The sequence below is a fragment of the Cricetulus griseus genome, chromosome 7, assembly GCF_003668045.3.
Source record: "Cricetulus griseus strain 17A/GY chromosome 7, alternate assembly CriGri-PICRH-1.0, whole genome shotgun sequence".
Lineage (NCBI taxonomy): Eukaryota > Metazoa > Chordata > Mammalia > Rodentia > Cricetidae > Cricetulus > Cricetulus griseus.
The window spans coordinates 85952971-85972849 of NC_048600.1; the positions used below are offsets into that span (position 1 = coordinate 85952971).

At 48.2% G+C, this 19879-nt stretch overlaps 1 protein-coding gene across 1 annotated transcript in view; it reads right to left on the reverse strand.

The window, feature by feature from the left end:
• Nucleotides 1-7782, reverse strand: part of Pitpnm3 (PITPNM family member 3) — a 68143-nt gene extending 60361 nt beyond the window's left edge. Inside the window, exons 1-2 of the mRNA XM_035448128.1 lie at nucleotides 7758-7782; nucleotides 7338-7433 (exon numbers count right to left, since the gene is read on the reverse strand). Of these exons, the coding sequence (XP_035304019.1) occupies nucleotides 7338-7433; nucleotides 7758-7782 (121 nt within the window). The remainder of the gene's footprint in view (nucleotides 1-7337; nucleotides 7434-7757) is intronic.
• Between the last annotated feature and the right edge of the window lie 12097 nt (nucleotides 7783-19879).

Genomic DNA, 19879 nt, shown 5'->3' on the forward strand with positions numbered 1-19879 from the left:
AACTGAAAAAAACAGAAGTTGAATAATCCTTGCTCAAGATTTCTGCCTTGCACCCAGATTCAAAACCAGATATAGTGGGAATTGGGTGCACTCAGTTATCCCTAAGCCTGCCATTGTGGCATATATCTGTAATCCCAGCACTTGGGAAGCCATGGTAGGAGGATCATAAGTTTGGGGCCAACCTAGGGTACATGTGAGAATCTGTCTCACAAAATAGAGGGTAAAGAAAGCCCTACCCTGACATTTCACCCTCTCAATACTCTGTCCCAGACATCCTGTATTGGTTGGCCTCATACACCTGGACAGCTTTCTCAGCCAGGTGTGTTCTTTCTGGTGACAAGTTCACACCTGTTAAGTAGTATCTAATACTGGGCAGAGCTCTAACCAGCTTCTGGTGTCAATTGTAAAAGCTATGAGCTTTGTTTTTGCACACACACACACACACACACACACACACACACACACACACACACACACAGAGGTAGCTCTCCAACTCTTCTAGCAAGCTGCCACAGGGACAAATACTATAATAAACTTGAAAGAATTACACAAGCTAAAACACTGTAAATATATAAGGTGGTGTTATCCTTGAAGAAACAGAACCACAAAGCCAGGCATAGTGGCACATGCCTTAATTCTGTCTCTTGGCTCAGTTGGTTACCCAAGCAAGCAAGTATTCCTTTGCCCATTTCAACAACCATGCTACAGCGAATAGACTCCTAAGCACATAATGTGTGTGTGTAGGATGTTTTCTCTGTCCCACAGGAAACCAGTGATGTGGAGGACACCACCATAAAGAACTACGATGTGGGAAGACCAGAGAGTGGAATGCCAGGTGCAGTGCCAGGTAGGTGATCATTACATGCTAATTAGTGATTCCTATAATGCAAGAGATTCCACCCCAGGGGTGTATGTGAGGCCTTTAGTGCCCTTGGGGGTCTGAAAGGGCTCCCTAGCTCTGAGCATGCTGACTTCTATATAACTTTCTATTTCTTTCTGTCTCTCTCTCCCTGGTTCCTATATGGCTCAATTCCCTTTGTTTTTGGTCTCTTGTCTTGTTTTTGGCCAAACACCTCTTTCTTTCACAAACTCAGCACGATCTCTCCTGCCTGGTTTCCAGTCCCTTCAGCCCAAAGGTGGGCTCTTTGGGGTTCTCTTCCCATGAGCCTGTACCTTCCATGGTCCTTGAACTTGGCTGTGCTCTCCCAAGACTTCCTCACTGTCTCTCCCTTGTTCTACCACACCCAGTATCTGTCCCCCTCCCCTGCCTCTGGGTCTCTCCTTTTCTCTGAGAGGAAGGGCCTGTTTAATCTCTCCCATGTCTTTGGAGTTGCATTCCTTCTGCAGGATCTTGTCTCCTCCTACTTAGAGTCCTCACTCCATATGCAAGGCTTATCCTGCCCTTTGCCCTCTCCTCTTCTGGATCACTGGCTGTCTTATGCACCCCACACCTCCACCCCACACCTCAGTCTCAGTCTGTCTCCCTCCCTCCCTCCCTCCCTGCCTCCTGCTCCCTTTCTCAAATCTCCCCCTGGGTTGTTCCCTCTCCCTGTCGCTCTGCCCTGTTCTCACTCTCACTTGCCCACCCCTCCAAAATGCTTTGTCTCTCGTCTTTCCCTCCCTCTGGAATTCTGGCTGTCTCCACTCTCCACATTCATCCTTCAGATACTCACTGTGGAAACAATGGGCTTTGTCCCCTACAGGGCACAGAGAGAAAACACACACACACACAAAGAGAGAGAGAGAGAGAGAGAGAGAGAGAGAGAGAGAGAGAGAGAGAGAGAGAAGGAAGCAGAGGGGGGAAGAATGCAAAGCATGCAAAATGGCTCCTTTCAGAGTGTTTCCTAACAGAGGGGCTACAAGGTCCATCTCTAACCTCCCTCTACCTGCTCTCCCTGTAAAGCTGCCTCCCCACAGCACCCACAGAACCTCAGAGGAAACATCTAGATGACTGTTCTGGGTATTGAGTGTTTGTTCCTTTGGAGGCTAATTCCCATACCCATGTAGCCTCTGGTGCAGACATGACTTTGGAGCTCCAATCCCTCCCCGTGCCAGTGTGCCAGTCTCCATGCTGAGCCTCGCTCACCATCAGTATTAGCCAGACTCAGCCCCTGACCAAAGCCTGGGAGCGCCCTGTAAGCCCAGCCTCCAGAGCTATCAGGAAGCCTTCCTTCCTTCCCAGAGCTCAGGGACTGTCCTGAGCCTTCAGGACTTGTCTCTTCTCTAGTTGGTTTCCAATATCATCCATATCAGGCCCGTAAAAATCAGTCTTTCTCAGGACCTGGATGCTTGCTGCTTGGTCCTCACCTTCACCTTGCACTGACACAGACCTCATCTCCTGGACTTCTTACACTCTACTCACTCTCCCTCACCTTGATGATGGTTCCCACTCTACCTGTTATGATAATACACGAGGGAAACCTTAGCCGATGGATTCCATATCAGGTGAGAGTGACTGAGGCAGGGGACAGACATGCCGGGCAGACAGCTTAGTGAAAAGTTATTAGAAAAAAGGGGGGAGGAAAGAGAAAAGAGGTAAAGAGACATAGAGAGGACAGAAGAGAAGAGGGAGACAGGAAAACTCCTGTCTGCCCCAGGGGAACAGTGGGAAAGATCAGGAAGGAGTGTAAGTGGACTGGGGTCTGTCTTTTAAAGGGGTTCTTTGCACCTGCATGGAGACTAGTAGTCCTGGAACCCTGGGCTGACCAGGGTACTGCCTGAGTGCATTCTGCCAGGTGACAGGGGCAGGCCAGAATAATGCCTGAATCCTTACACTACCCACCCCCAGAAACTTCAAGGCAACATCATTGCACTCCTTGCCTCCAGTCCCATAACAAGGGATTAGGGCAGGGCCTTAGAGACCCCCTATGGTTTGAATCTATAATAGTTCCTCTGTCTAGCAATCACCACTCTACTCACTCTTTATCCATGGGCTAAATGCCTACATCCCTATTGTCTTCTAGAGGAAAATTCCAGCCAGTGATTTGAGACATGCCTAAGCTCAGAGAGAAGCCTGTCGGTGGCACTACCATGATCAAAGACCTGGGCCCTCAGACCCCAGGTTTTCTTCTCTCTCTCTTGTCCCAACTTGGAGCCTCTGGGGGTCCATGTGCTCACAGTCAAAGCCCAACCAAGGAAAAAGACCTGGGCTAAGCTCCCTATCAGCTATGATGACCTTGCGTTCTGTAAAATGTGGTTATTAACCCAGCATCATCTTCTCCTAGTTGCTATGGAAGGCAAGGGGCTACAACTATGAATAGACTATGCTGCCCAGCATCCAGTTCTACAGCCTCCAGCCTTAAGTGAAGCAGAGATGGGGACTAACCTAGCCCTGAGTACCAAGAAAAAGAGAATAGAGATAAATAAAGGACAGAAGGTTGGCGTCCTGTGAGGGGGAGATTGTCTTTTTGCTTTGTTCTTGACTAGCCTTCCCAGCACCAGCATACCTAAATATAATAAGGCTCCAGATCCCTCATTTCCCCAGCCACTGGCCCTGTAAAAGCCATGCCCAGCTTGCTCATACATATTCATGGAAGGAGGAGTGGGCACTTAGATGCCAGAGAGGAGACCCAAAAGGAACAGGTGCTTTAAATCTGGACATCACGGGCCACAAGAATAGTAATCCCTAACAGTTTTTATTTTGATCTTGATACCTTTCAACTTTCTTTAGTTTTTATTGTGTAAATTTAAATATCCTAATAAAAATTTGGGAGAAATGAATTAATTAATTAATTAAATGAAACAGATAATGTGATGTTTTGACAACTGTAAGTACTGCAAGGCAGTAATTGCGAACTCGTCACAGCCAGTTTTCTCCTGGTATTTTCACCCTCCTTCCCACTCTGAGAAACCATTGATCTGCTCCTGTTGCTGCAGGCTGCTTGGCATTTTCTAGATTTTTATTTTTGGTCAGGGCCGTCACACAGTATGCTCTGCTTCAGTCAGACTTGTTTCTGTCAGGGTGACTTCTGATGATGTCCACACGGTTGCATGCTTCAGCTCATTCCTTTCTTCCAGACCAGACTCTGCTAATCCATTTGCTCACTGCTTCTCATTTGGAATGTTTTCAGATTGGGACTAGAATAAATTAAGCTGGCATAACATTCCCCTTAGATTTGAGTGAACACCTAGCAGTAGAAGAGTTATAAGACAGGATGAAGCCCCGGCCCTTGTGCATGCCTGGGATACTCCATGTTAAGTTACATGCCCCATCCCTCTTTAGTAACTGCCATCCATTTTCTGAAATTGTCCGTTTCTTCTAAGAATAGTTTAAAAGAACCAATTCTTCCACCAATTTCAGCCAGCTATTCTAATAAACTCTTCTAATAGGTACATAGCAGTGTCATTACAGTATAAACAATTCATTATATTTATATTTGTTTATTTTGTGTGCATATGGAGAGGTACTCTTGTACCACAGAGCACATGTGGAGGTCAGAGGGCAACTCTCAGGAGATGGTTCTCAAACTCAGGTCATCAGGCTTGGCAACAAGCACCTCTACCAACTGAGCCATCTCACCAACCCATCTTTACGGGTTTTTTTTTTAATGTGTGCCCATATCCACACATGTATGTACACGTGCATGTGGAGACCAGATGACAACCTCAGCATCATCCTCAGGAACACAATCCACTTCCTTGAGACAGAGCCTCTCATTGGTGCTCATCAATTAGACTAGACTGGCTGGCCAGTGAGCTCTGAGGGATTTCTTGTAGGCCTCCGCAGTTCCGGGATCACAACAATGTCTGGTGTCTTCATGTAAGTGGATTGCTGGGGATTGAACTCAGGCCCTTGTACTTGCAAGGCAAACACTTTACCAGCTGAGCCACCCTTCCAGTCCTCTCTGCAGTTTTGATTTTCCTTTCCTTGGTGACTGATGGTATTGAGCAACTTTTCATGTGTTCATTTGCCATTCAAACACCCTTTGCAATGAAATGTTTATTGCTTTGTGTCGTTTTTTTTATAGCAATTCTCAATATGTTTTATTTGCTTGTGCATTGTCTCCTCCCTTTTCACCTGTTATCTAAGCCATAGTAGCTCCATGAGTACTGGAATGGGGTCTGTCTTCAACCTCTACACTGAGGGTGGAACCTAACACTTGTTGAACATATACTCAAAAAAATACCCGTGAAGGAAGTGATAAATGAGGTAGAATTCTACCCCCTGCTCTGCTATAGTCTGTAGCCCTTAATAAATCCCCTGCCTCAGTTTCTCACCTTGTAAAATGGAATGGGACTGTGAAGATGGCTTAGCTTGTAAAGTGTTTGCTGTGTTTAATCCCTAACACCCAAGTAAAAGGCTGGGTAATTTGCAATCCCAGAGCTGGGGAGAGGGAAACAAGTGGATCTCTGGGACTCTTTGACCAGCCTGGCTAGTCGAACTGCTGTTCCTCAGGTCAATGAAAGGTCCTGTCTTCAAAACCAAGGTGGATGGCACCTGAAGAATGACACTTGAGGTTGACTTCAATTGTCTACACACAAAAAGCATATCACATACACAAACATGTTGCACACACACACATACACACACAACACACACAACACACACACACACACACAAGATCTTGAGGGGCATCCCAGCTCTTATATGATCTGGGTTTGAGGCCACTCCCTGAAGCAGAGTCTAGAATCCCGGGAGAATAGAGAGGAGAAAAGAAGGAGATGACAGACAAAGGGAGGGAAGGACAAAGAGGTATGCCATGAAGACAGGGGAGTATATGGGAAGGTCAAGTTCACTGAGATTAGGGAAGGGAGAACAGACACAGCTGAGGGCGGCTGAGAGAGACAGTGGTCCCAGGGATGGGGGCAGGAAAGACCCTCAGCTGCTCACAGGGGAGACAGGTCAGCAGGTCCAAGACAGATTTGACCCATTGTTATCCACAGATGCTTGCCTCCTGCAGCAAACCATCATAGCAGCTAGGGACACACAGCCTTGATGAACTGCAGAAATATTGAAATGAAACTCTTCTGCGTATCAAAATATTGAAGCTGTGTTGTCACACTGTGGGCTAGTTGCTATGGAGAAACGCAGCCCTGGCAGCCACTCCAATCAGACACCAAGGGAAGATGGGAAATGAGCCCCCAACGGGCTGGTTTAGGGACAGCACTGGGGAGAAGTTTCCCTGCCCAGAGCCAAGGACGTGGAAGCCTTGAGTGGGGACAGCCCTGGCATCTCGTCAGGCTTCCCTGGAAATCCCCTGAACCCCAATATTTGGGAAATGTTCTCCAACTAGGAATATACAGAACTGATAGGGGAAACTGAGACCCCCACCCCCCAAGAAGGGGAAAGGCATTCCTGAAGCCAAAGGCAGGTTCTTGTTGTCCTGTTCTAGGTCTAGATACAGTCTAGCACCATCTATCTATCTTCAAGATCATGTTTACCGGGCATTCCAAATTAACCCCATTCCAAATAAGTCAGCACCTCAGCCTTGGTGACATCCCAGGGCGGGACCACCAAGGTTAGGAATGCACCGGGACCCTCTTCAGCTGGGATCAGGCTAGCCAGGTTTTTCACCATTTGCACCCAGCCTGGCTCCTAATTTCACCACCCACACCCAGCCTCTCCTAATTCCGGATTGACTCACCTCCTGCCCCTGCATCTGCCTGGTACAATCACACCTTGACCCCTGTTTTCTCTCTACCTGAAATGCCACTCTTTGGGTCCCTCTGGGTGCCATTTGGATGCCCACTATCTGTCATAGGTCCCCCGAGCATCACTGGTGGCTCTCTTCATCTCTGTGAGGCCTGTCTTAGAAACCACATAGATACCGTAGGCATCCAGGAGCAGTCTCATCTATCACTCCTTTTCCCCTGGTGTACCGCATCCAACCACCACTACCACGTGGGCATCCCTTCAGAGCCCAAAACATTCTTCAGTCTTTCCTAATTCAGAGCCACCATACCTGCTGCCACATCTGTCTGGAAGGTTCTTTCTTCTCCTCACCTGACAAGCTCCTACTTCCTGGCTCTGCAGAAGGATATACTGCCCATATCAAAGCCCTGTGCCCTGGCTATATTCTCCCTCATGTCAGCTGGTACTTTTAACGTGATGACGTCACACCCACCAGTGACCTTTGGATCATCTTGTGATGTTTGCCTCTCGAGCTAGACTATATGGTTATGAGGGCCGCAAGAAAACCCACTGTATTCCATGGTATCCTAACGACCTTGCACACATTAGGAGCTTTAAAAAAAAATTCAAATCCCACCAATTGTCTGAGTATGGAGTGTGAAACTAAAAGTGTGGGTGGAGAAGGTGCTAGTCCCCAGCAGGGATCCACCTTCTGGGACTTCTCAAAAGGTCACCCAGCTGGTGTGTGCAGATGGAGCTCACTTACCTCTAGCATCAAAGAATTCATCATCGGAACTCTCCACTGAATCGCTGAGGACATTCCGAAGGTGCCAGGAGGCACTGCCACCTGGGGAAGGGCCACCTACCAAAGAAAGCATATATGTTAGTCAAGACCAAGAGAGAGTTCCAATATGGTAGGGCCAGTTCCAGGCCCCTCTGACAAAGGTCAGCTATAGCCTCCATGTCTGAGTTCTCCCCTCTGTAGTCTCACACCACACCAATCCTTCTCCCCAGTGTTTTCATTTAAGTCCAAAAGCTCTCTCTCAGGAAGCTCCATGGGGAAAGAGTTGGGGGTAGCCGAGAGACTTAGCCAAGCCAAGGAGACCAAGTATCTGTCAGCAGAAGCTGAGCTGTGGTAATAAATTATCTCAGCTGTTTATAGCAACAGTGATTCATTTCCACTTACATGGGTCAGATACGGCTCTTTTCATCACGCCCGCTTCAAGGGGCCACCACCTTATGATGTCACCATCTCAAAATGAGATGTCAAGGTCCGGTGAAGCAAGGAGACAGTTTTAAACTCTGCTGCCCAGAAATGGCATGCTCTGTTCACATTTCATTGGCCAAAGCCACATGGGAAGACCAGGAATCCTGTTGACCACCAAAGAAGTCAGCCACATACAGCACATGCAGGCCGTGACAGGACTCAGCACTGCACACTTCCAAGTGAAGAGGGACATGATGATGTGTCCTGTCTGTGCCATTAGCAATCTGAACGGCCATTCCCTTTCCATCCCAGCCTCAGATTCCCCCTGAAGATAATCGCTCTCCAGATGAATGGATAAGAAATTATGTATTCAGAGCCCAAGTTTCAGGAGACTCAGAAATGGCAGCAGCTACTATTAGTCTCCTCAGAAAGCAGCATGCAGGGCTAAGGGCCCTCCAGAGCAGGGTAGAAACGTGGACACTGAGATTCATCCCTCACACAAAGCTCTGCCCCATCTTACTTCCTGCCCTGGAGCCAAAGGGAAGTAGGGCAAGAACACAGCTGGCACCTTCCCCCATTCTCTAGCCCTCTCTATTCAGCACTCTGGACTTCACATGAGACCAGCATGCACATGAAGCCCTCTGCACACACACTCCGAGGTGTGTGAGATGCAAGACATTGCAGGTAGACTGTAATCTGGTTTTAGAATGAAAACCATGGAAGTGGTAGATGAAAATCAACCTGGTAATTTTCCTGGGGAAGTTCCCAAAGGCAGAGATGTAAATTGTTCTTCTTAGTATTTCAGTGATACCTATACTGCAGGAGAAACCCCAGTGTTCATCCACAGGAGATGAGCTACACACATCCATATACAGCTATATGAGATTCCCAGCAACTGTTGAAAGGATGAAGTCGTGCTTTAGGTGCTAACATGGAAAGATGCCCATGGAGTATGGTTAGGAGAAAGGCATAAGAAAGTTCCAGAACATTCTTTTGACCCATTTTTAAAAATTACATACACCTGCATACTAAAGGATCTGTACACAGCATGTTGGTTGAGTGCTCAGGCCTGAGTTCAAGCTCAGGACTTGCCTCTTAGAAGCTGTATGATATCAAGAGAGTTGCCTCTCCTCTCTGTGGGACTAGTCCATGCCAGCCTTATGAGCTTATTGCAAAGATTAAACAAAACGCATTGAAAAGCTTAGCATCATTTCTTGCAAAGATCAAGTGTTTGGAACAGTAATTATTACATAAATATACTTCCAGAGGTGTTAAAATGTTTGGGAGGACACACGCCAAAATGCCATTTATAAACATTTATCTCTATGGAGTGGAATTTGATAAGAGAAGGCGGAGAGAACCCGGCTTTAATACTGCATGTGTAATTTTATATGATTACCAAGATTTTTTGTCTCCTTTACCAGTTCTAAGAGGCACGTTCCCCACACTAGCATCTTTGGAATTGGGTGGTGACTTAGTTGATGGTACATCATGAGCTAAATAGAATCACTCATTCCTTCCCCTCAATGATATGTAAAATAAGGCTGCATCCTGCAGTCTGTGCACGTTCAATAAAAACAGTAAAATCACCATGAGGTACGTCTTCCCTGGGACAGAGGCTTTGGCCATCAGACTCTCATGCCCTGCCCCCACAGAAGCTTGGAGGCTAATACCAATAACATTCCTACCTCAGCTTTCCCAACTGTATGGTGAGAAATGTGATTGAGTCTTCCCCATGGGGAAAAATGTAACTCTGAATCTAGAGGAGTCCATCTGGGATACAGTTGGCACCGAGAACCGTGAGAGGTGGACTCCTCCCCAGCCTCAGGGAGGGAGCACCTTACAATGCAGTCTGTGAAGAGTCTGCTACAGCCCCAGCTTACCCCATCCCACCAACCTATTCCCCCACCCTGTGCATGAACAGTTTCTGGAGAGGCCAGCCCTCCTGCCCTGCCCAGCACAAACTCTCAGACACATACCCAGGTTATGCTCTATGGTTTGCAGCCAAGAGAGAGAACATTCTGAAACACAAAAGGGCAGAGGTCACAGGAAGCACCAATGTGGAATCCCCTTTAGATGCAAAGTCATATCTGCTCCCACACTTCCGATGGAGTCCTTTGAAACGTCAGTAGGACAGAGGCACTTGGTTTCCCACCCTTAAGCCCTGGATTTACTGAAAGGAGGTGTGAACAGAGGTGTGCCATTACAAATAGTGGTCGGGGAGTAGTGGTGCACACCTTTAATCCCATTGCTTGGTAGGCAGAGGCAAGCAGATCTCAAAGCTAGCCTGGTCTACAGAGTGAGTTCCAGGACAGCCAGGGCCATACAGAGAAACCCTGTCTCAGAAAAAAATCATTTAAAATTTGTTCCAAACTTACATTAACTTAATTAATACAATTCTCTCAAGAAACAAATGTCAGTTATTAAAATTATCATATAGCCTGTATGAATACATGCTATATATTGATACATAAACATCCCTTACTATCCAACTCCATTTTATTCCAAAGAAGTAACAGCTTGCTTGGGTGGTTAAAAAAAAAAAAAAAGTGTTGTCACTGGGCAACGATAGCACATGCCTTTGATCCCAGCACTCGGGAGATAGAGGCAGGCAGATCTGTGAGTTCAAGGCCAGCCTGGCCTACAAAGCGAGCTCCAGGACAGCCAGGACTATTACACAGAGAAACCCTATCTCAAAAACAAAACCAAAAAAAGGGAAAAAGAAAACAAGGAGAATAATCATGAATAAGTCAAAATGCACAATTGAAAATAAACCCAAAGATACAATTTGAACACAGTGGAAGGGGAAGGAAGGATTGGAGAGAAGAGCTGCTATGAGCAGCAGAAGAAGGGAGCTGCCAGGTTGGTCCACAAGTAAAACCAGCATGTGTTACCAAGTGCTTCCCATGAGCAAGGCTGGGTTACAGACCCCATGCATGCACCTGTCTTCTTCAGGCAGTGATAACACTGTTAGAAACACTGTGGAAGGAAGAGGTTGAAAGGGACAGGTCTAAGTTTATAGCATCTTTCCCCACTGGGGTGATTTTTGTTCTTTAGGTGATCCAGGTGACCTTTCAGCAGGCTGGTATTTCTTAAAGGCATGCACCATCACTGCCTGGTACCCTCCTTGCTTTCAAGCTGCATGCCTGCATTCTTTTAACCTATACTGTAAGTTTGTTTAAAGAAGACATGAGGTCTTCTCTCCCATTGGGTACAGTCTACCCAAAACAACCTCTATAGAGGTTACAGGGGACCCCTCCTATATATAAATGTACTGGCTGGTTTTGAGTTTCAACTTGACACAAGCTAGAGTCATCAGAGAGGAAGGAGTCTCAGTTGAGGAAATGCCTCCATGAGATCCAGCTCTAAGGCATTTTCTCAACAGTGGGGGAGGGCCCAGCCCATGGTGGGAGGTGCCATCCCTTGCTGGTGATCCTATGTTCTATAATAAAGCAAGCTGAGCAAGCCAGGGGAAACAAGCCAGTAAGCAGCACTCCTCCATGGCCTCTGTATCAGCTCCTGTTTCCAGGTCCCTGCCCTGTTCCTATCCTGACTTAACTGTGGTGATGAACAGCAATATGGAAGTGTAAGCTGAATTAACCTTTTCCTCCCCAACTTGCTTTTTGGTTATAGTGTTTCATCACAGCAATAGTACAGGTGTGATGGCAAAACTTTAGTCCCAGTACTCAGCAGGCAGAGGCAGACAGATCTCCGTCAGTTCTGAGCCATCTGAGTGTACATAGTGAGTTCCAGGACAGCCAGAGCTACATGGTGATATCCTATTTTTAAAAAAATAAATAGATAAAAATGCACCTATAAAAATGATCATGTCAAGAAGTAACTGTCAAGGCCAGCAAGATGGCTCAGCAGGTAAGGCCTGATGACTTGCATTTGATCCTGGACTCCACACAGTTGAACAGAAAGTTGTGGCAAATGCATGCCTATGTATATACATGTGTGTGCATGCATACACACACACACACACACACACACACACACACACACACACACACACACACACACACACACACATACACACACAGGCTCCAGGATGGGAGAGGACAGTCTGTGGGCAGACCTTCCTATAGGTTGGCAGAGCCTCCTGTACGCTGATTTTAGCAAATGTGTGTGTGTGTGTGTGTGTGTGTGTGTGTGTGTGTGTGTGTGTGTGTGTGTGTGTGTATTCCTTGAGGGATGTGAGCTCCCAACCCTCCACTCTGCCTCTGTTCTTACATTACAGGCAATCAGTTGCCAGGCACGGGGAAAAGTTCTGCACAGAGCTTGGAGCGTGGGTTTTTTGAGTGACACGACCTTGCATTCACTTACTTCTCCATGATTCAAAGCAGATTAACCTCTCAGAGCATCAGTTTTTCTCATCTCTAAAATGGACATCATGAGCCTTACTTCATTGTTATAAGATTTCAATTACACTCAATCACCATAGTTTCCAGCCCACTGTCTGAAGGGATATTTTGTCATTCATATAACCAAGGCTCAAGGCAAGGAAAGAATACCCAAGAAACTGCTAGTTGCTGCTAGGGGACTCCTTCAGGCTTATGTCTTCCAAGGCTCAGCTGTCCCTGCCTGAGGACCATAACTGCCTAAAACCTAAAATCAGCAACAAGGAGAAGAGACACCCTAAACCCCACCTATAGAGGAACTACTGCTGTTCCACAGTCCCAGGCTGAGCCTGCAGGATGGGGGATGTTAGAGCCATCTCCAGTCTGCTTCCAAACTCATCAGCCCCCTACCTCAGTCCCAGTGTGATATCCAAGAACTTATGACAAGGTCCTGGTTTCTCCTACATGAATAAAGCCAGACATCAGTTCAGATCCATCTCATGCCCCACATCTATAATAGACAGAAAGGCAGACACAGCCAGACAGGAGCCTTCTTCTGTGTCCTAAGGACCTCAGGTCAGCCCCACCTGAAGGCAGAGTGCCCTCTTTAAGCAGTCACTGCGCTGTACTTAGGAGCCCTGGCAAGGGATGGGGGGAAGCCATCCCATGGAAAGGAGGCAGAAGTATAGGCCAATGCTTCCTGAGCCAAACCTTAGGACAGATGGTGCCTGGAGGGAGGGGGCCACAGAGAGGAACTGGAACCATCCTGGCCCTTTGGAGTGCTGGCTCAGGGCACAGCCCTGCTCTGCCTTGCAGAGAGCAGAGGGCAAGGAGATTGGTCCTTAGGCCAGATTCCATATAAGCAGTCTCTGTCCAGGCAGGGTTACACGGGGGTGGACCACACCCCAAGAAGACACCTAGTGCTCTTTCCTGGTGAGGAGACCCACACTGAGCATCAAAGGAAGAAGTGGGCATCACTGACAAGACAGAGGCAGAATAGGGCCAGGGAAAGGCATGGCCACAGTAGCAGCCAATTCCAGGCAAAGATGACATAGAACTTTCCCCCTGCCTCCAGTTAGTAACTCAATATGTCAGAGTAGGGGAAGGACCATGGACATTTGCTGGCAGCTGTAACTCTGGGGTATCCATGTAACATACATGACTCCTAGAATCAGACAAAGCAAGTACCTCTGAGCATGGCCTGGGTTGCACAGCCCTGGGCCTGTCTATACCCACACCTGCCTGCCTGGCAGTGACTGTTGTGTCACTGCATCTGAAACTGTCCTGGTGGCATGGATACACTGGAACATTGGTGTGTCAGCAAAGAAGGTAATAGAGAGGTAAGGTTACAGGCCTTAGATAACCACCCCTACCCACCATCATACACACACAGACAAGTAAGCTCTACAAGCCAGTGCTGTGGTCTAAGTTCTGGTCATTAGTGAAATGATCAGGTCTGGGACACACATGTGCGTGCACATGCACATCACTGATCCTCATGTCAGCCCTGGGGCCTCACAGTCGGGAGGCAGCATGTGGAGTATGACACTTTATGGAACCGGAGGGAGGTTCCACAGACAGACAGTGACTGACACCAAGGAAGCTGCCTCCTTACCACTGCTTCTGCTGCCATCTCCTCCTCCTCCTCCTCCTCCTCCTCCTCCTCCTCCTCCTCCTCATCCTCCTCCTCCTCCTTTTCCTCTTCTTTTTCCGATACTTTTCTCCTCCCTCCAGGAACCTGCCCACTTCCATTGGCCTCATTCCCAGCTTAGATATTTACCAATTACTTTGTGCCTCAGTTTCTCCTCTGTAAAACAGTGATAATGGCTATACTTATGTCACAAGTAATGAAGAGAGTAAAGGAATGAGTATTTGAGAAATGTTCAGCATAGTACCCAGTCTCTATTGCTGCCAAGATGACTCAGTGGATAAAGGCAATTATTGTGCAAGCCTGATGACCCTCGTTTGATCCCCAGAGTCTACATATCTGTCTGTCTGTCTGTCTCTTACTCTCTCTCTCTCTCTCTCTCTCTCTCTCTCTCTCTCTCACACACACACACACACACACACACACACACACACACACACACACACGTGCTCGATAAAGTGGAAAAAATAAGTAAAGGAATGTGTTAAATGGAATAAGAAGCCGGGATTATCCAAGGCTTTTCTTTGCTTATTTCTTAAGCAGAAATTTTTAAGAGAAGACCACTCTCCTGGGGCTCCTGGGATAGGAGCTGCTCCTCTCCTCTCCTCCCCTCATTCCACTCTCTCTCAGCCTATCCTCCCACCGTCTGGTCCTAGCCACACTAGCCACTGGGAACTTTCCATGCTTCTCCGTCTTCTTCCAGGCCTTTAATGGGTCCTCCATTCTCCAGCCTATTCCTGCTAGAAGGGGAGGCACTTCCCTGCTCCCAGGCCAGACTGGTTCCTGGTTCCTCACTAGTGTCCCTCCACAGTCAATGTTTGCATCCCTGCCATCCTGCCTCTCTGGACCATGGGCTTCCCTAGAGGAGACACCTGGCAGGAACCCTTTCCAGGCCCACAGCCTGTCCCTGCACAGGGCTGTGTGGTAAAAGTTCTCTTGGGGCTCAGCATGGAACAGCACAGGAAGCACCTCAGGAAGGTTGCTCTCTGGAGAGCAAGGTGTGCCCTCAGGTCCCCTTTGTAGGTCAAAGTGAGAATGGGGACCAGACAGTCCAGGGCCAACCAACTCATACTTGGCCTTCAAGGGGCTGTTCGGCCACCCAGGGAGGGATGAGAGGCCAGGAGAAGCTGCTTCCAGAAAAAGGCATTACTGAAGGAAACCAGTGCTGGTCGGGGGTTGGTTGCTATAGAAACAGTCCTAACTATCTCCTAAAATGCTAGATGTGCCACTGATGAGCGTGTGCTGATCTCTTTCAGGGGACTGTCAGGAACCCCAAAGGGGCTGTCTGCTATGTACCAAGCTTCAGAAGCCAGCATCCTGAAGGGCCCCAGAGGAGAGATCAGCTTTCAGGACAACCCAGTAGATCCAGTCCATGGGGTGTACACCCAAGTGCTGAGGCTGAGCCTTCTAGATGCAGAACCACCCTAACTACTAGAGTTCTTAAATCAACCATGGCCTAAACCTTGACCTCAACCATATCCTAACCCTTAGGTTCAGCTATTAACACAGACCAGCCTCAAACTAGAACCTGAGTCTGACCACAGGCCTGCCCTTCATCCAGTCACATGACAAGTGACAAGCATAGACACAGGAGGAACCTAGCCATGGCCACACATGGCACCTAGTCTAGACCCAGGACCACATCGAATAATTTGCAGGCATATCCAACCTGTGGCCTACAGCCCATGTGTGACTATGGAGTACTACAATTGAGGTCTATCACAAAACTGTAAATTTATTTAATGTATTAGGAGATTTTTATTTGTAACTCCATTGCACAGATCTCAGGCATTAACTCGTAAGTGACAGCACCATGCCACAATGTCATAAGGTTGTTTGTGCCTAAAGAATGTTTTTGCAGCCCCGTCAAGATGCTGCACTGCATTTTATACACTGCAGGGCTTTCTGTGACCTGTTGCCTTCCCAAGTGCAGAGATATCCCTGCACGGAGAAGTTCAGGGGGAAGAAAGGGTGGGTACAATACAGGGCCTAGAACCTTGGTCTCTGTGCCTGGCCCAGTTGGCCAAACCAGTTGCTTTGGGAAATATGTGCTTTTGAAGACCTGCTGGTATCTTATAAATATGCCACCTAAATACCCCTTAATTACCTTATTTAGGAGATAATGAGTGATTAATAGCTTTGGCTATCTATTGTACTTTCATTTGCTCTGCCAATTAGGCTTTCAGCAGTTCTGAATTCTTTGGAACAATTTCCCCAAGTCCCAGATGTCCCGTCCTGCCAACCCCCACCCCACCCCACCCCCCGCACGCCATGTCCCACCAGGCTCTTGCTCCATAAGGCAGAAGCTGTCTCCTCTACCCCACAGGAAATTCTCCATAGCACCTGCTGCTATGCCACATGTGGAAGAACATGGGATAGCCTGGGGTGTCGAGACAGAGGATGGTACGTCCCTTAATCATCCCAGGACCCCTTTGTATGGACCAGAGAATAAGAACTTGATCTATGAATCAAGCCAGTGGATAAGGAAGCCAGAGCAGAGCCAGAGACTCCTTGGAGGATGCCATGTATCTGCAGAATCACCACCTCAGTGAGACAGCAGGCTTTTAAAAGGGGCATCAAAGGCTGCCATCATCAGGAAGCAAACAGCAGGAAGGAACAGCTCCCTGCCACACCCCAACAACAGTCAGAGTGATCCCATAAGGACACCCCATTCCACACGCAACTCCCAGACTGCAAGAATGGGCTTCAAGGTGATCTCTGTCCTCGGGCCCCTCCATTTGGTGCCAAATCACAGTGCCAGGAATTGCTAGTGAGCCAGCGAAGCCCTGGAGGCAGGCCGGATAATTTTGTCTTTGCTGCCCCAGATTATACTACACAAGAAGGAAACAAAACACAGCAAAAGATAAACACATTCCCCACACCAGGCCGTAATAGGAGGCTCAAAATAGCTATGCTGCTAGGGGTGACTCCAGAATTGCTTAGTTCAGACCAGGCTCATGAAGGGAAGCACAGCAGAGCCGAAGGGAGTTCTGATCCAGGAGTATCGCACTTGAGACCAATCTGGAACAATCCAGGAAAGGTCAAGTGTGTGACCCATGAATGTATGCATGAAGACAGGCTCCTAGAACATGCTCAGAGCCTTCCAGCTGCCAGCCCACCTTGAGCTCATGGTCATAAAGTCTGTAGACCTAAATCTGCCCCTGAGGATGGCAGGAGGGCAGTGACGTACTCTGCAAATACCTAGAGCCGAACAAACACAGCGTCAGCAACAGCCGGCTCAGAAGAGGCCTCTCCATCCACCAGAACTCAGTGCCCCTCCCAGACGGAGCCCAGTGTGTTTCTATTTCTGATTTCAACCCTTGTTTGGCATCCCCAGCCAACAGACGGACTACTTCTCCTCCCTCCAGAATAATGGGTCATAGGGAGGTGGCACACTCCTCATTGGCCTTGCCTGCCCCGACACACCTAGCCACAACTTGACACCCAGAGACCCCATCAGCCTCCCACACCCAGCTGCAAGGGCCAACCTCTCACCTCCTGGTGCCTCAAGTGAATCCATACTGTGACCCACAGACACAGCCTCCCCATGCCACCAAACACACCTCATCAGCCCCAAAGTGAAAGCTGATTGTTATACTGGCTCAAAGCCTGGCCCCATCTGGGGTATGCTGGAAGAAGCAGGTCAGCTGACTAGGTCCCCTGCAGGAGCCAGGCTCTTACCCAGAGCCAAGACAAGCAGGAAGACCCTGTCACCCTACCCACATTCGTACCCCCTTTGGGGGCTGTGGCCACACAGCTGTACAGGCCTCCGCAGGCACACGTGGGACCTTGGAGGTGGCATTTACCTCCGGAGTGACTCATTATGGCTCCCATTCCTTGGAAAAGGGGGTGCAATTTAGCATTTTCTTTCTCTTTAGAAAACAAGAATTTTAAAAGAGAACGAGTAGAGAGATTTGAGGGGGTGGGTGGGGAGCTCAGATCTCATTTGATTTCCAAACTTATTTGCTATGCATTCTCTACTACCCCTCCCACCCCTAAACCTCTCCCTAGGGGGGCTCTGGCCAACCTCTTCCATGAGGCTTAGTGACAAGCTAGAGTCAAAGACCCCCTAGAAGGCTTAGGCTATAAAATCCTTGATTCCTCAGGGATCCTCAACTCTCAACTCCCCCAAATTCCATCCACATGAGGTGAGGTCCTTTCCTAGAGCAGTAAAGACAGACAGACCCCAGGGAGAGGGTGGGCAGAAAAGGAAGAGCACAGATAGAGCTGTGTAGGACTTCCAGCCCCTCCTGAACTCACACTCTTCCTCCCCATTCATTTTTGTTTGCTTTTGTTTTTGTTTTTGTTTTCCCAAACAGGGTTTCTCTGTATTGCTTTGGAGCCTGTCCTGGAACTTGCTCGTAGATCAGGCTGGCTTCGAACTCACAGAGATCTGCCTGCCTCTCTGCCTCCTGAGTTCTGGGATTAAAGGCATGCGACACCAACACCCAGCCCCATTCGTTTTTTTAGAGATGCAAAAGCTGAGGCTCAGAGGGGGCTATTCAAGGTCAACCCATGCCAGCCATATATATAATATAATATATAATATTGGATGCAAGAATGGAAGATTCCTATTTGCTAGCTTGTCTGCCTCCAAGTCCATGGGTGAGTCTAGAACCAGATGCTCAACCTTTCTGAGGTTCAGTTTCCCCATCTACAAAACGGAATAACATTGCGATTGCATGTGTCCATTCCCCCATTCGTAGCCCTCCTAACCCCCCCCCCATCCCACCTCTGCAGAGAGGTGCTATCTGTCCATCAGAATGGAAATAATGTTAAGAGCTTCCATAAAAAGGACCCAGATGCAAACCCCTCCTAGTTCCTGCAAGGCTGGCATTTCAGAGCATCCCTAGGAAGTGGCTGGTTCTTTCTCAGAAACTTCCAATTCCCAAAGCCTTGGTTTCTGGAGTTCACATTCCTTCCCTTAATTCAGAGAAGGATCCTTTGCCTCTCTGGACTCTGCCTGCCACTGTAAATTTTTAAATTAGATTTATTTCTCTTATTTTATGTATAAGTGTTTGGCTCACATATATGTGTATTTGTGATCATGTGTGCATGTGTACCATGTGTGTGCTTGGTGCCCACAGAGGTTAAAAGAGGACATCAGATCCTCTGGAACTGGAGTTATAGATGGTGGTGAATCCTGAACTTGGGTCCATTTCAAGAGCAACAAGTGCTCTTCACCACTGAGCCATCTCTTTATACCCCCTGCCTTTTGAATTTTTAACAGGCAGACTAGAAGTCTCCAAACTCCTTCTTACTAAGAACTACCCCAGTTTGCTGTGATGTACCCTACTCGCCAGCTGCAGACACAGCCCCGGAGAGCAATAGGGAATGCAAACCTGTCTTTAGTGTGTCTCCCCATGCTATACTCCAACACAGACCAAGGCACAGGGGCCTCTAGTGGGAATGAGGAGCTCTAGGCCCACACACACACAACCCCAGCCCTTACATGACAGATTGGTATTTTAGTGCTGTTGATGACTAGGCTTGCTTACCCCCTCAGCCAGCCCCTTCTCTTAAGAGCAGAGGCTAACACCTGGAAATGGCATAAACTGGTTCGTCCAGCCTAGAGTGCCTGCCTAGCCCTGTGGCATGGGCTCTGGGCTCTCCAAACATTCCTGCCCTTTTCCTTTAGCTTCACAAACTCTATTGTCTACCTGCTGTGTTTCTATTTAGCCTAAGGACACAGGCCTCCCATTTGCACTAGCCTGAGGACAGACCAACCCTGCTGGCCCACTGAAATAAGGGGGAGGGGGATAGCAAGGTTCACAGGAAGGGAGGGGCAGAACTGCTGGCAGAAGGCAGAGAAAGCCCTTCCCAACAGAGGCAGCTCCCATGCTGGCAACCCTCCAGCCGCCAGAGCCCTCACAGTGTGCCAGAGAGATTTATCCAAACACACAAGGCTTACTACCTTGCTGCTGTCCGTCTACCCCCCCACACCCCCGTGTTCTCTGGAGTTTCTGCCGACCTCTGCACCAAGCATCTAGGAACCCGGTACCCCAGCCAGTGAAGTTTCTCCGTAGCAGCCCCTGTACACTTGCTGTTTTCCTCTTTATCCAGACTCCCAGCCTTTATTCAAGCTTCTGCAGAACCAGAAAGCCTTGCCCTTG